Source organism: Pelodiscus sinensis, chromosome 10 (genome assembly GCF_049634645.1).
Source record: "Pelodiscus sinensis isolate JC-2024 chromosome 10, ASM4963464v1, whole genome shotgun sequence".
NCBI lineage: Eukaryota > Metazoa > Chordata > Testudines > Trionychidae > Pelodiscus > Pelodiscus sinensis.
In genome coordinates, this window is record NC_134720.1 from 52,754,808 (window position 1) to 52,770,355 (window position 15,548).

At 57.7% G+C, this 15,548-nt stretch overlaps 1 protein-coding gene across 12 annotated transcripts in view; it reads left to right on the forward strand.

The window, feature by feature from the left end:
• TP63 (tumor protein p63) overlaps positions 1–15,548 on the forward strand; it is a 185,304-nt gene that overhangs the window by 56,563 nt on the left and 113,193 nt on the right. For 11 of the 12 annotated variants that reach the window (XM_075938250.1, XM_075938253.1, XM_075938252.1 and 8 more), the window contains exons 2-3: positions 7,549–7,677; positions 9,252–9,384. In XM_075938250.1, the coding sequence (XP_075794365.1) occupies positions 7,549–7,677; positions 9,252–9,384 (262 nt within the window). Of the gene's footprint in view, positions 1–2,288; positions 2,436–7,548; positions 7,678–9,251; positions 9,385–15,548 lie in introns of those variants that run through there. The other variant, XM_075938260.1, reaches the window with a different exon arrangement.

Genomic DNA, 15,548 nt, shown 5'->3' on the forward strand with positions numbered 1-15,548 from the left:
AGCCATGTGGGCTCAGGGCCCTGTCCTCTGTGCATGAAGGGGGTACCTAATCTGAGATTCTTTACAAGGGCCTGATTTTTCCGACCGTGCTGGGCACCTACTGCTTGAGAATAAGAACATAAGAGCGGCCACACTGCGTCAAACCAAAGGCCCATCCAGCCCCATGTCCTGTCTGCCCACAGTGGCCGATGCCAGGTGTCCCAGAGGGAGTGAACAGAACAGAGAATCACCAGCTGATCCCTCCCCTGTCGCCCATTTCCCGCCCCTGACAAACAGAGGCCAGGGGCACCATTCCTGCCCATCCTGGCCGACGACCATTGCTGGACCTAACCTCCATGCATGTATCTAGTTCTTTTTTGAATCAGGGCCCTCGAAGGCAGGGGGGCAACCTGAAGCCCACGGGTTGCACACGCCCAATCAGGGTATTCTGTTCGCTGGCCACGAGACAGTTTGCTGACGTTGAGCATCCTCAGGCAGCTCTCAGGGCCAGGAACATTTGCCAGACCAGAGCGTTGTGGTTTAGAGAGGTTCAACCTGTAGCATAGGAACTCTTGACACAAAACTGCCTTGTCTTCCACGCCTTAAGCCAGTGGTCCCCAACTTTCGGGGCTGCCGGGCGCCTGGGGGCAGAGCTGCTCACACGCTGCACACCCAGGGGCGGGCTCGCGCATGTGCTGCACACCCGGGGCCGGCATCGCACATGTGCAGTGCGCCCGGGGCAGGGGCCACCCATGCGCTGTGTGCCCAGGGCAGGGGCTGCCCATGCGCCAGGGGCCAGCACCACACGTGCCGCGCGCCGGGGGCGGGGCTGGCCCAGATCATTCGGCGGGTGCACATAAATGCCCCGGCGGATGCCATGGTGCCCGCGGGCACCACGTTGGGGACCGCTGCCTTAAGCCATGGCCTAGCAAAGCCTTGCCGTTCCCAGCCAATGGGAGCCGTGGGGCGCAGCTTCCTGCAGCTCCCATTTGCCAGGAATGGTGAACCGTGGCCACCGGGAGCCACGGGGGCGGGGGTCATGCCTGTGAGTGGTCAACATGAACAAACAGTCTCCCAGCCCACCGGCCGACTGCCCCGATCATCTGCAGGAGGCCCAACATGGCTCCAAGGTGTCTCTAGCCAGGCCTCCGAAACGATTGGTCACTTTTCAAAATGGCTGCCGCCGTACCTCAGTGCCCCGCCGGCAAAAATGGCGGAACCGCTGCCCTCCCTGGCAAGAGGCTGGGAGGGCAACGTCACCCCAGGTTTGCAAGCTGCCCGAGATAGGGGCCGGTTCAGAAGCCTGGCTCCTGATTTGTAAGCAGGGGCACGCTTTTTAGATAGCAGATTTCTGGCCCTTTTGTGGGTCATAAGATGCTGCAGCCTTTCTCATGTCTCTGAGCCCCTCCATGTGGAGCCAAGCAATAGTGAGGGGACTGGAAGAAAGAAAACCACGTGGCTTGGGGGGAGAGGAGGAAAAGCAAGAGCACACACCCAAGCGTTCTAGTCTCCAAGAAAGGTTTGCGTTAGGGTGGGATGTGAGCTTGTTTGCCCATCCTTGGGGCAAATTAGATCCCTGATCCCCATGAGACTTCTCCAGCGGATTTGCTAGGCCATGGATTAAGGCAGTTTTGGGTCAAGAGTTCATATGCTACAGGTTGAAACTCTCTGAAAATAGATTCTCTGGTCTGGGCAAACGTTTCTGTGCTAGAGAGCTCCTGCAACCAGGACTCAGATGGCTGCAAGCAGAGCCTGGGAGGGGGGGAACAGGGGCTGGTGTAACCACCACCAGGCAGCTTCAAACCTGGGACCTGTTGAACTTGGGATAAGAGCCACTACACCATGAGCTATGAAGCCAACTGGCTCTTGGTTTAGGCTGTACAGCTCCCTTGGGGCAGTGACCCACACGAGGTGGGTGGGTTACAAGGGAAGCCCAGGCCATGGGGAAGGGAGGCAGCTGTGTGTGCGTGGGTGTGTCCAACTTGTATGAGCATTATGGGGACAAAATTCTCAGCCCCTGCAAAAAGCCCTGCTTTTCCAGAGATGCTGGAGTTAATGAACGGGGCAGGGCTGCTGAAAAACACACCAGTCAGGCTTAGCTAGCTTTGGACTTCAGTATAATTTCCTATTCCCGGCTGGTCTAGCGACTAGAAACCCCACTGCCAGCCTGATGGCAGGCCAGATCTGCTCATTCCTGCCGCTTGCCCTGCAGGGAGAAAAGCCAGGAAACCCTTGCTGGGCCAGGCCTGGGGTTTTTCAGGGTCATCTCTCAAGAGGCAGAAGGGCTCCGGCTGCTTGTGGGGCGGAGCTAAAGGCATAGCTCCGCCCCCAGCCCTTCTCCTGTATAAATAGGCAGCACCTGGTTTTAAGGCTGGGTGTGTCTTGTCTCAGACCCTGGCCTAGCTTTCTGGGGCCGGCGTGGGCCCAGAAGGAAGGTTTCTCTCCTTTCGAGCAGTGTGAGTAAAATGGGCTTTTGTGCACCCTGTGGGTAGGGATTTTTAGACAAGAGCACGTGTCCTGTGGTAGGAGTATCAGGCTGGCCGCAGGCAGTTTCTGGTCGGTTGCCCTTCCCTGGGGTTGCAAGGTCCTTTCCAATTAGCTGAGCCTTGTGTCCCCTTTCCCCTCTGGAGGGAGAGGGGGGAAGAGTTCTAGGGGGATGAGATGATGTTCTTTGACTCTGCAGATGACTTGCCTGGTGGCAAACGAGTTGCTTAAGGCTTGCTTGTGAGACCTGCTGGGAATCCAGTGGAAGTCTGTAGGAGCTGCCATGGTTTTCTCGCTTTATCAGCTGTTTTGTTGTTGTTCCTGCCTGCTGGAAGGGTTAATATTTGCAAAGCCCAGCTCAGCTCTGGAAGTGCAAAGTGTCCTCCGGTGTTAAAAGGGGCTTGCCAGTTTCCTGGCCACATAGGTTGTTTTCCTGCCCAGGGCATAGGCCACAGGCCTGCCCCATGAGGACCAGAGGGTAATTCTTGTGCAATTAGCAGAGGCAGCAGAAAGCAGTCAGTACGCACAAGGCTCTCAAGGTGAGTCTCAAGAGGCCTGTGTGAAAAGCCTTTGCAGCTCTGATGCCTTGTGATTCTGTCCGGCCGTGCCAGATCAATAAGGTTGGGGGTGGGGGGCACACAAGTAACACGAGCAGACCCTGGTGAGTCAGTCGGCTGAGTCAGTATGGAAGCAATGTGCTAGGGGAAATAGTACTGATGGAGAGAGATTGCTTCTTAGATGAGACCTAAAACCACGGTTCTTCTGATCACTGAAAATCCCCTGGAGCTTTTTATAAGAGTTGAGTTGGCGGCTCCAGTGTCCGAGCCAAATTACAACTTAGTGACGGTCTCCACTCCCTGGTCGGCTGTAGCTGGCCCGGATAATGCTCTGCTGCCTGCCATACAACGTTCCTTTTAAACAGTCGTGCTGTGTCACCCTGCAGGTGTCTGCCCTGCAGCGGTCAACGAAGCGAACCCAGTTAACAGATGGTCAGTTTACGGCCCGGCTGAACAAACATTGGCTCCCAGGTTTCAGTCCCTTTCAAGTCAATAGTGTGGGCGTAATGCCCAGCAGTAAGCCCTCGGCGTGGTGGTGGTTGCAGTCTTGCTCACTAAATACTGTACGTCATGTCACGTGCTCTGGGGTGCCAAGTGCCGCGTGAAAGTATCAAACTCTAGTGCCTGGAAGCAGCAATCCAAGCGCCCAGTCCTGGAAACACTTCCATGCGTAGCTAGCTGTGCCCACCATCTCACAGAGAGCCAGAGGGACTTGCGTGATTTAAACATGTAGGTGGTTGCAAATTGGTGGCCTCAAATGCGGAGAGGGGCCAGATAGCTGGAGTTAATGAATGCCCTGCTTTTTTGGCAGGACTACAAATTTGTGCATTCCTAAGAGCAGCCTCTGTCTAGTGAGTCGGTCAAACTCCTAGCAGGCGATAGGGGGTGGTGGCAAGAGGGGTTAGATCCCAAATTTAGGGGTTTTCTGGGTTGGGGAGGAGGGAAAACACCCTCATATGTACTGTGACTTTTATTTTCCATGTCACCTTTTCCGTGGAGCGCACTAACCTCTGTAGTTTAGTGTTACTGGAAGCAGGGCGCTCTGGAAAGTTGTAGGCGAGTAAAAGTGACCTGCCAGTTGCTGTAGTTCCCAGCTGAGTGAGGGGCCAGATTTACTGGTCCTGTGACCTCTTCCCTCTTTAGACTGCTGGGCAGATGCTCATGAGTCAACCCCTCCCTGTGAGGGTGAAGGAGGAGGGGACTGTTGTAGTTGCGCAAATGGGGAAACTGAGGCAGGGCCACGCACAGACAGAGCAGGGGAATACAGAGCTTGCTTGTTTCAAAAGCTTTGCGTTGGAATTGAGAGGCAAGAGATCACGGCCACATTTCTGGTGGTCTAGGGCAAGCCTGGGGAACATGCGGCCTGGGGAACATGCCCCAGGCAGGCTCCCTCCGGGCAGAAACACAGCTGCAGGGCTCTGTTTCTGTTTTGAAAGGGGGGGGGGGTCTTAGGAGCCGCCCCGCCCCCAGCACATTGCCATTGGCCGGGTTCTGGCAAAAACCAGCCAATGGGAGCTGCTTGTTGGACTAACAGGCAGCTAAGAAGAACCACGCCCCCTCTGTCGGCTCAGGTGTTCATGCAGCACATGGCCAGGCTGGCTGGCTGGGAATGTTTTAAGCTCTGCAGGCGGGTGGGCTAGTTTGGCAGCTGGCAGGTAAGTCTCTTGGCCACAGCCTGCTCCTGGCACCCCAGCCCCCTTACTCCCCTCACTCAACATACCCAAACCCTCTGCCCCCTCTTGCACCCACATCCTTTCCCAGATCTGCTCCCCCCATCTCCTGCCCCAGATCACAATCCCCTCCCACCCTAGGTCACATCCCAAACCCCTGCACTCCAGTCCCCTGCCCTAGGTCACACCTGCCTGCCTGGTCCCAACTCCCCCCCCCCCCTCCCCCAGATTCCAGTCTCTTACCCCAAGCTGCCTTCTGCACCCGACCCCCATCCCAGACCCCACACCTCCTCCATTAATACCACGGAAGCGCGCGGCCCTCGCCCACTTTCCAAAATCTTGGAGTGGCCCCTCATCAAAAATTGTTGCCCACCCTGGTCTAGGGCCATCCCGGGCCAGAGTGGTTTTACAGCCTGGCCCAGGAGTACCAGCGGGCTGTGGGGGGAGGGGGACTATCAGTTCCTGCCTCTTCCCACCGCTCCCTTCTCCCCCTCCCCCAAGGGACGTGGCCTCTGCGTTTTTTTGGGCGGGGAGGGGCTGGGGCAGGGCGTGAGTTGGAGAACTCGGCAAGCGGTGGCTTGCAGAAGGAGGCTGGGGCTGAGGGAGGCTGCTGAAAGGCCGGGGAGGGGCTCTTGCTGGCCTGCGGGGTTTTCTGGTGGGGACCCGGGAGCCGATGGGATTGGACAGTCGCCCCCCTGGGGGCGGTTCTTGGAGGCCAGTGAGGGTGGTTGGAGGCGAAAGGTGGGCCGGTCGCAGAGCAGCCGGTGTGGCAGGGGGGGGGGCGGTGCTGGGCGTGGCTGTTGACCGGAGGTGAGGGCAAGGTGCACCTGTTGCAAGCTGCGCCTAAGGGCCCCTGGCGCTTGGGGGCTCCATGGGTCACGGCGAAGGCAGGATCTGCGTGACCTCGCCTGCGTCCCCCATGAGCCCAGGGGGGTCGGGGATTTGGACTCTTCTGGGCACCAGCAACAGTGGTGCACACCTGGCACCCGGGGGGGAGCAGTCGAGGAGATGCAGGGTGGTTAGTGGGGGGGCGGGGAGGTGGGGCAGGACACAGAGGACTGTTGCTCATGTTGGTACAGCCCTTGGCATAGGCCGGCCTGGACCTGCCTGAAGCCCCCGGGTCCTGCAGTCACACACTGTGATAGGCATGGGCAAGCCCCGCCCCTTCTGCCCTTGGCCCCGCCCCTGGAACAAAGCCCTGCCCACCTCCAGCCCTGTCCTTGCTGGCCACCTGGAGGCCCAGGGCTGCTGTGCTGCGGCAGTGGCCAACTCTAGCCCTCGCCTGCAGCCACAGCCTTCCTGGGGGCAGGGTCGCGTAGGCAACTTTGGGTTCCTTGCCTACGTTACCGGCTGCCCGTGGCGATGGGCTAAGTCATAGCAAGGCTGCTTAGAGTGTAGGGATAAGTGCCCTTGTCTTCCTCCCCTCGCTCCCCCCAGAGCCTGGCTGTGTCCATCACGCCGCAGAGAGATGTGCTCTTAGCTCCAGGGGTCCCTGCTGGACAGCGCCTCTTGCACCCCCCCTTAAGCATCTGTGCAAATCTAACCCCACGAAGGGGCAGCTTTTTCCCAAGCGCACGTGCTTCATCCCGTCCCCTCTTGGACCACGGGAGGCCAAAGCTGCGACGAAAGTGCAAAGCGAAGGAGATGGCAGCCCGTTCGGTACCCGCCCGGCCCCGCGTGGTCTCCTGCCACTCAGTCGTTCTTAGGGGGCGTGATGGCTTTGGCTGTAGAACTTCAGCAGGTTCCCTTGGGGCTTTGCCTGAGCGCCTCTTGCTGAACAGAAGCCAGTCAAGGCGCTGTGTGGCACCGGAGTGGTGGCTGCCGAAGCATTTGCAGGGCTGGCTCCCAGTTGCGTTTTCTGCCTGTGGGGTGTTTTCCATTCCAGGGAATTTGCTTGGGGTTCTGTTTTCCAACAAGAAAGAAGAGATGGAAACACTGCACATGTAATCACCATCAGAGCGGCCAGACGGGGTCAGATCAAAGGTCCTTTCTACCCACAGTAGCCAATGCCAGGTGCCCTAGAATGGGGAATCAAGTGATCCTTCTCCTGTCACCCATTTCCAGCCTCTGACAAACTGAGGTGACGGACACCATTCCTGCCCAGCCTGGCTAATAAGTATTGATGGACCTATCTTCCAGGAATTAATCTAGCTCTTTTTTGAACCCTGCGAATGTCCTGGTGTTGACCACATCCTCTGGCAAGGAGTTCCACAGATTGACTGGGTGTTGCATGACAAAAATGCGTCCCTTGGTTTGTTTTAAACCTGCTGCCTGGTCACTTCATTTAGTGACCCCTAGATCTTGTGTTACGTTATGGCCATGTGTGGCCCTAGATCGAAGCTGCAGCGTAACAACTGATTATTTACCGAACAGTGCCACTTGTAGGCCCCTGTTGTACTAGGGTTCTGTGCAGACACCTGTTAGAGGCTGCCGCTGTGCCAAAGAGCTTACATAAATAGACAGGGCAGACAGATGCAGGAAGGGAAACCGAGGCAAGGTTGTCCAAGGTTACACTGCAGGTCAGTGCTGGAGATGGAGCAGAATCCCTGACTCCTAGCTCTGCCTTCCTTACATGCAAACGATTGTGGAGATTCATGCCAGCATGACATCAAGTTCTGCTGTAAGATTCCCTCTCGTGTAGGATTGCATGGGCGCCCGGCAGGGTGTCTGCCATAACACGAGGGATGCTCTAATTCTCTCCTCTCCGAACACATCCCGGGGACTGGGGGATGCAGCTTGTACAGCCGTGAAAGTCCTGGGCCTCTAGCGTGTCTCCCTTTTCTCACACCGCAGTTTGTGTGGCTAGGTTTCTGCGTGGTTTAATCGCGGGCTCAACATCACTTCTTATTTATTATAAGGTTTGTGGAAACTCCGGGCCATTTCTCCTGGACAGAAAGTTACTACCGCTCCACCATGTCCCAGAGCTCGCAGACGAAAGAATTCCTGAGTCCAGAGGTTTTCCAGCACATCTGGGAATTCCTGGAACAGTAAGTCCCAGCCGGCAGAGACATTCGGGGGCTGGGATGCCCGGTGGCTCAGGGAATTAGTAATGGGAGATTCGGAGTCCTTGTGTCTAGCTGCGTGCTAGGAAATTGGCCCAAGGCCATATTGACTCATGGTTACTGGGGGTTGCTGGGGCCACTGAAGGGGTCTCAGTTCGGTTGGTGGTGGGCAGACGTCCGTTCCACAAGTGGCACCTTTGATGGTCCGGGGAGAGAGGCTGTGGACGGTCTAGACACGCTCCCCCCACCCCATGGGGGAATGAGAGAACAGACACGGGACAGGTGTTAGTCATGAGGCCATGCACGCACCTGAGGGGTGTGTGGTACCCGAGTGGTGTGAGAAGCTGGAGAGAACAGCACTGGGGCCCTGAGGCGGGGTCTCATCGCCCTGGTGTTGGGGGGGGCTGGGCTATTGCCGTTCAGTGCTTGCCTCAGTTCTTACAGCGTGGGCAGGAATACAAGAAGGCGAGGCCGTGGCTGCTTTTGCTTCACTGGCCGGGGGGGTGGGAAATGTTTTCTGTGCCCCTCAGAAAGCTGAGCAGCGTGGAGGTGGGGCCCAGACTAGCTGCCCTTGTAGGGCTGGCATTAGGGAAAATGGGGCCCTGGGTGAGCTTTTCCCCCTGTTGCATCCCCTGAGGTTCCTCTCACCCCCTCCCCCATGCCCTGTCATTTCCCTTTGGGCCCCGCGACCTCCGCCTCCCCCACTGTCCAGAGCGCCCTTTGGCAGCCTCGCACCCCAGTCCTCACCCCTTGACCGCAGGGCCCTGGGCGGACTCCCACCCTGCTCCCCCGCCCCGCCCGTCAGACTCCTCAAAGGCAGCCCATGCGTGACGTCCACCATCCACCTCTCCTCTGCACAGCGCGGCTGCTCGCGCCTGGGCGCTGCGCTGCTCTCAGCCCGCTTGGGAGTAAAGGATGAGACGTCCCTTCCCCTCAGGGCTGAGCCTTCGGTCCCACGACATGGGGAGGGGAGGACAATGAAGCAGATCAGTGAAACCTTCCAGGGAAGGCTGGGGTGGGGGAGCTTTTGAGAGAGGCAGCAGCGCCGGGGGCGGGTAGAGGGGGCACTCAGGCGGCACCGTGGAGCTGGTGCTGGGGGGGGAACAGTTTTTAAGCCGGTTCCCCCCAGCACCGGCTCCTGCTTCCCTCATCCCCCTTTGCTGCCTCTGATACAGAGGCAGCGGGGGACGGGAACACGTGTAGTCGACAAGATGAACCGGTCACCCTGGGCCTGTTGGTTAATTATACAGACGACTACACGTTGACGTCTTCGTTAGAAACTCTGGTGGGGAAACCAACAGACTCTTGCAACCCCGCGCGTGGGCCACAGTAACAAAACGTCTCGCGGGCCCCCACAGAGCCCCGGTGGGCTGCATGTGGCCCATGGGCCGCAGGTTGCCCATGCTGGCGCCGGGGCGCTCGGTGCTACAAGCTGGCAGACACCTGGTGGTCGGGTGAAATTCTGGCCCCTCCCGATGCTGAATGGGAGCCAGGCTCTCGCCTTCGGCGGAGCGGGATGTCAGAGCATTGTTGTAACGCCTCTGCTTGATTCCTCCCAGGCCGATCTGTTCGGTTCAGCCGATCAACTTGAACTTCGTGGACGATGCCTCCGACAACGGCCCTACCAACAAAATCGAGATCAGCATGGACTGTGTCCGGATGCAGGATGCGGAGGGGAGCGACCCCACGTGGGTGAGTGTGGGGAAGCGCTTGCACCAGGGCCTGTCCGTGCTGTGGCAGGAGCCCCGTTTACAGCCGGCGCTCGGACAGGCCCGTGGCTAACCCAGGGAGGTGCTCGCCTCTCTCCCCAGCGCTTGGTCTGCTGGCTCTGCCGGGGTTTGTGTTCGGCCGCGAAGCAGCGCGGAGTGAGGGGGCAGAGCAAAGGAAGAGAAGGTCTGAGCCAAGCAGGTTTCGGAGGGTCGTAGAGGGAGCTGTGTGCAGCCCCCATTCGTACTCTCCAGCCATCTACGCAATGTGCTTGTGAACGCTGAGAGTTTACACACTCGTGGCTGCTGGTATAGTGAACACACTTGTGCTCCCCCAAGCCCCTTCCCCAAGGGAGCACGAGTAAGCGTGTGACCGCGGGGATTGTCTTTCCGCACGAGCAGGCTAGCGTCAACTCCGCTTGGTTCTTGCTCCTCCCTTCCCCCCCATCCGGACCGGCAAGAGTCCACTGCGACTCTCGTGAGCGTTGGCCACGACTGTTTCACCGGCGCGTTTGTGGGTGACGTGCAAAGGCGGCCGGGGGAGCGGCTGGTTCATTTGCCTTCGGTGCTTTCTTTTGGCAAGACGTCTGGGGGCTGAAGGCGGCAGGTATGGCGGGAGAGGGGCCTCGTAGGGGTGGCGGGACGTGCCCGGCGCCTGCTTACGTCCTCTTGGCTAGAACGTTCCATGCGGCAACTTCCCACGCCGCTGTTCATTTGAGTTTTGTTACCTTGCAGCTCGGGTCTCCCCCCCCCCCCCCCCCGAATTCTGGCTCGTGCCCATAGAAGCAGCTTCGCCACCCCCTTGCCCCCCATCCACCGGATCTGCAGCAGGCCTGTCACTAGGCAAATCCTCTTGCGGGTTTCTAGTGACCCTGGAGGCCGAGCGCATCCCGGCCGGGACACGTGTGCATGTAAATCGGAGGGGTGAGTCAGTGGCCACGGGGGTTTCCAGGCCTGGCCTGCTGCTATTCCTGGTGCTGGCAGGTGGCGAGATGGTCCTGTCATGGCGGGTTTCAAACTTCGTTCTCGCAAAGAAAGTCGTTGGTGTCGCGACCCGAGATCATGTGACCGGGGTGCGGGCTCCAGGGTGGGAGCTTTGAGGTGCCGGAGGGGGCTCCAGCTTGGGGGGCAGGGCTGGGGCAGGAGGGGCTCACCTCGAACGGCCCCGCGGTGCGGCAGCGGGAGGGCTGGCTAAGGCGGCTTCCTGCCTCTCCTGGCACCACAGACCAGGCTGCCCCAGAAGCAGCCGGCAGCAAGTTCCCAGCCAATGGGGGTGCAGAGCTAGTGTGAGGGGCAGTGCACCCTGTGTACCCCCCCATCTTGGAGTTGGGCCTGCTGCTTCTGGGGTGCAGCGCAGTTTGGTGCCAAGACAGCCAGGGAGTTGCCTTCGCGCCCCCGCCCCCCACTGCTCACCTGACCCTCCCTGTAACCATGAGACCCAGTGCCCGGCATCCCACCGCCCTGTCCTGGGTCGCGACCCGGGGTTTGCAAACCCCTGTTGGTAGCCCACCTGGAGTGGCGCTCCTGTCTCCACTGCCCCCAAGGGGGCAAAGTTTGCCTGTTGATAAAAGGTTCCTGCGACCCCCGAAAGTTGCGCAGTGCTGGTAAAACGGTGCCCGTCCAAAGTCCCTCCGGGCTGAAGGACTCACCCTGTTCCTTGGGGGTGCCCTGTCCCTAAAACCAGCAATTCCCTTAGAATTAAGCTGGTGGACTCGCTTCAAAGCGTGGGATGCATCTTTGCTAGCTTCCCACCCTACCTGGCTGGCTGAGTTCCTTGAGGCTCCTCTGCCTTCTAGAAAGCTTGGGAGTGGTGCTGTGTTAAGGACAGATGGCCTGAGTCTGAGCCTCCCTCTCCGGTTTGGCTTGGGACAGCCCTTTCGAAAACCTTGCCTCCTGCTGGTGGGGAGCGCTGCCCTCGCTGTCCACGGTGCAGCCGGGTGGCGGTGAAGCCTCTGCCTGTGGTGTGATGCTTTTGCATGGGGTAGGTTTGAGCTCCACCCTTCAGGGCATGTGGTCCCCAAGTCTGCACGCCGAGGCTCAGCGGCGTGAGGTTTTTTTTTTCACGAGCGTGACCGAACGTCTCGCCCGTACATCACAGCCTCCAGCTTTGAGGACAAGCCGCTTTGTGAAATTCCATGTCGCTGGGTGTGCGGCTGTTGGCTCAAGCCCATGAAGTGCTGCGTGCCCCGGTGTTAATTCATGACCGTACCAGAGCCTTCCAGTAAAAGAGAGCTAGTCCTTCGTTCAAGCAAGCCCACTACAAAAGGCTTGACAAAGGAAAAAATGCGCCTCGGACCTGAGCAAACAGCCGGGTTTTAAAGTAGGGAAAGTTCTTTCTCCTCTCTCCCGCCCTCGAAATGAGCAAACATGGCTTGACAGGCGACAACGCTGCGTCGCAGGGAAGCGGGTGTTTGCTTTGCTGTCCTTGGGGCGCGAGGAGGCTGCAGCTTGCGCTGGCAGGGAATGTGCCGCCTCGGGGCAGGTGTTGGCCATTGTTGTGTGTAATCTGAAATACCTTCCAACCCCGTATCTCCTCTCTTCCTGCCGATCGCCGCAGGGCAGGAGTTCTCCGAGCACCTGCCTGTCGTGCAACCTCGGCCGTGTCCCTGGAAGGCACAGTGTGCTGTGTGCATCGGACCGGGGAGAAACGGTTGGAAGGGGCAGATGAGCACATAGGAGCATAGTAGCAATGGAGGTGCCATAGGAGCCTCAGCTTAAAACCGAGCGGTGTTTAAGTTACCGTCGGACAGAAAGGTAGAGGGCTGGCTTCCTGGCTGCATCGGAGAGATATAGACTGGCACGGAGTTTATCCACTGACTTCCCATGAGCTTTAGAGGCCGTTTCCCTTCCCCCTCCCCTCCTCCCCCGCCCCGTTCCCCTTTCTGGGTACAAGCTGCTTATTCATTTTGACTCAAATCAAATTGTAAATTAGAAGCACCGTCTGGGCGCTTGGGTATTGCCGGTATTGCTGTCATTAAAAATCTCAATTCCTTTCCTCTAAGGCTTTCTGTCTGATGTAGGGATGTAAAGGGTTAATTGGTTAACCAGTTACCTGGTAAACATTGCCCTACAGTAATTCCTCATTTAATACGTGCCCGCTTAACACGTTTTCACGATAGCACGATTTTTTTTTTTTTTTAGGGAAAGTTTTTTGAATTACACGACCGTCTTTGGAATAACACGATTTCCCCAGCTGGCCCGTTGCCGGCGGCTACGCGGGGCTTCCCCAGCCTCCCTGCAAAGCGGTGGAGGGTTTGCCACTTGCTGTGCCGTTCCCCGGTGGGCCCCCCTCACCGGATGCCGGGCCCCCCCTCGCCGGACGCCTTGCCCCCTCTCCTCTGCCCCCGCTTGCAGGCTGGCGGCTGGGTTTCCCCAGCTGGCCCGTTGCCGGCGGCTACGCGGGGCTTCCCCTGCCTCCCTGCAAAGCGGAGGAGGGTTTGCCGCCTGCCACGCTGTTCCCCGGCGACTCCCCCCCCCCCTTCCCCCCCCGCGCTGGACACAGTGTGGATTCCAGCAGACGTGTCACAGGGGCATACTCCCAACCCGATCCCCCTCCCCTCTCCTCTCCTTCCCTTCCCCAGAGCCAAACACCTCCCCTCCCTGCTGTAACCCAGTCCCCTTTCCCCCCCAACCTTATGCCCCGGTCCCAACAGACACCACCACTTGAAATGCAACCCCCACTTTTTCCTTTATTTTCAATGGGAAAATTGACCCCACAAACACGTTTTCACTTAACATGATCGTTTTCTGAAACACATCTAGAGTGTTACACGAGGAATTACTGTTCTGGTTACCCCTTACTGGCATGCTTACTGGGGTAACCGGCGCCTGCTCCGGCTGGAGCCTGCGGCGTAGCACGGCAGCCTGGTGAAAATATAGTTGACCTGGTTAACGTTTTAAATGGGATTGTTAGTCCCTAGGCCGATGGATTAAATGTGGGCTTTTTAGACAGGGGCTAGGAACCTCTGAGCTCAAAAAGAGGGGAAAGTCCATAAACGGTGTCTGTTCAGAGTCAGCCGTCTCATGCCCTGTAGTTCTAAGATGCTGTTTTAAGGCCATTGCCACCTCTGTCCCTGATCCTCGTGACTAGTTGAGTTACAGACTAGCAGGCTGGCTGCTCGTTTTCCGGGCTTACTCCGCTGTGTCCCCGCAGATGGGCAAAAATTGCCTGTGTTCATGGTTTCACAGACCTCGGGAGTAGCTGGGGGGCTTTTCAGAAGGGTCCCGGGCCTGCCTAAAAGAGTTGCCCCTGTAAAGCATCCACGGCACGAGAGGTTCGGGGGAAACCACAGAAGGTGGCTCGAGGAGCACAGCTAACCAATTTCATTGTGACTTAGTGTAGGCAGCTTTGCAGGGGAGTTACCCCAGGTTGAACCTCTCCAGATCAGAGAGTTCTGGCCTCATCGTTTCTGTGGTCCGGCATGATTTCAGTGAGCCAGATGGCCACTTTTCGTGGACGTGGCCAAGTTTCCCGCGGTCCCATAAAGATTATAACCCCCAGTCCTGGCGCTCTCTGCTCTGTGCTGTTTAGCTCTAATTTACCCCACCGTGTCTTCTAAGAGCCCCACAAGCAGTGGCAGCGTTGGTCATGCTGCTGGACAATATGGACCTCCCGTGGTCGGGCGAGTTCTCTGGTTCTGGACCAGTGGGGTCCCGAGAGTGCGGACTAGAGAGGCTCCATCTGTTAAAAAAAAAAAAAAAAAAAAAAAAAAAAAAAAAGCGGCTTTTTCTGTTTGACTAGAGAGGAAGGATGGGTCAGTGGTTAGGGCGTTGGCTGGAATCCTGCTGGGCCGTAGGCTTCCAATGGGCCCCTGGGCAGGTTGCTTATTCTCTCTAGGTCTCAGGTCAGTGGTGTGAAATGGGGATGGTGTGTTGTTACGAGGATAAACCCCTTAAAGGGGGGGGTACTAGGGCAAAGCGTACAGGTGTGCACAACTGAGTTCCTCCCCATACCAGTCCTGCCGTGGGGACCTTGTTGGGGAATGCTCCGAGCAGAGGAGGTGAACATGAGCATGGCCACACTGGGTCGGACCAAAGGTCCATCTAGCCCAATGTCCTGTCTGCCCACAGTGGCCAGCACCAGGTGCCTCATGGGGAGTGAATAGAACAGGGCATCATCATGTGATCTCTCCCGTTGCCCATTCCCAGCTTCTGACAAACAGGCTAGGCGGGGCACCATTCCTACCCCTCCTGGCTAATAGTCACTGATGGACCTAACCTCCAGTTCTTTTTTGACCCCTGGTGAAGTCCTGGTCTTCACAACATCCTCTGGCAAGGAGTTCCACAGGTTGACTGAGTGAAGATCAGTCTTCTTTTTGTTTGTTTTAAACTTGCAACCTAATAATTTCATTTGGTGACCCCTAGTTCTTATGTTATGGGAGCAAGTCAATAACTTTTCCTTATTCACTTTTTCCATACCCGCCATGATTGTATAGACGTCTATCATATCCCCCTTAGTCTCCTCCTTTCTAAGCTAAAAAGTCCCAGTCTCTTTAATCTCTCTTCCTTTGGGACCCGTTCCAAACCTCTCTGCTTTTTTGTTGCTAGAAGGAGGTTTGCTAGCGGCCAGAAGGGATTAGATTCATCTGGTCCGACTGTCTGCATGACACATGCCGGAGGGTTTCACCCAGCGACTGCAGCAGCCAACCCAGCGCCTTGTGGCTGAACTAGAGCAAATCTGCTAGAGAAGAGAATTAGGGAGGGGGGCCAAATTCAGACCCGAGCCTGGACTTTCCCTCTGCTGGGTCGAGTGTGTGTCCTGTCTGCGAACAAACACGCACTGGGGAGCAAGCCCGGCGGCTTTGGTTTCCGTCAGGCGCTTGCATTTGTAATCTAGAAAGGGAACCGAATGGAGAGGGGGAAGGAGGAACCCGTCTGTCCTGGTGGCAGCTGGCAGGAAAGGAAGCCCTGTCTTCTCCCATGCAACCGAGAGTCCCGCTCTCCTGCTCTGTTTGGCAGTAGAAGCGCCCTGTTCTTGGCGGCCAGGCCTCTGTTCAGATGACGGGAACCAGAGAGGGCAGCGGAGCAGGGCTGATGGGATCTGGTGTGAAATAAGGCGGCAGCAATCCCTTCCCCTCGCCCCTTGCGACCGGGTCCCCCACGATGCCCTAGAGGGATTATCTGCCTCTCCGAGGCGCACAACACACTCTG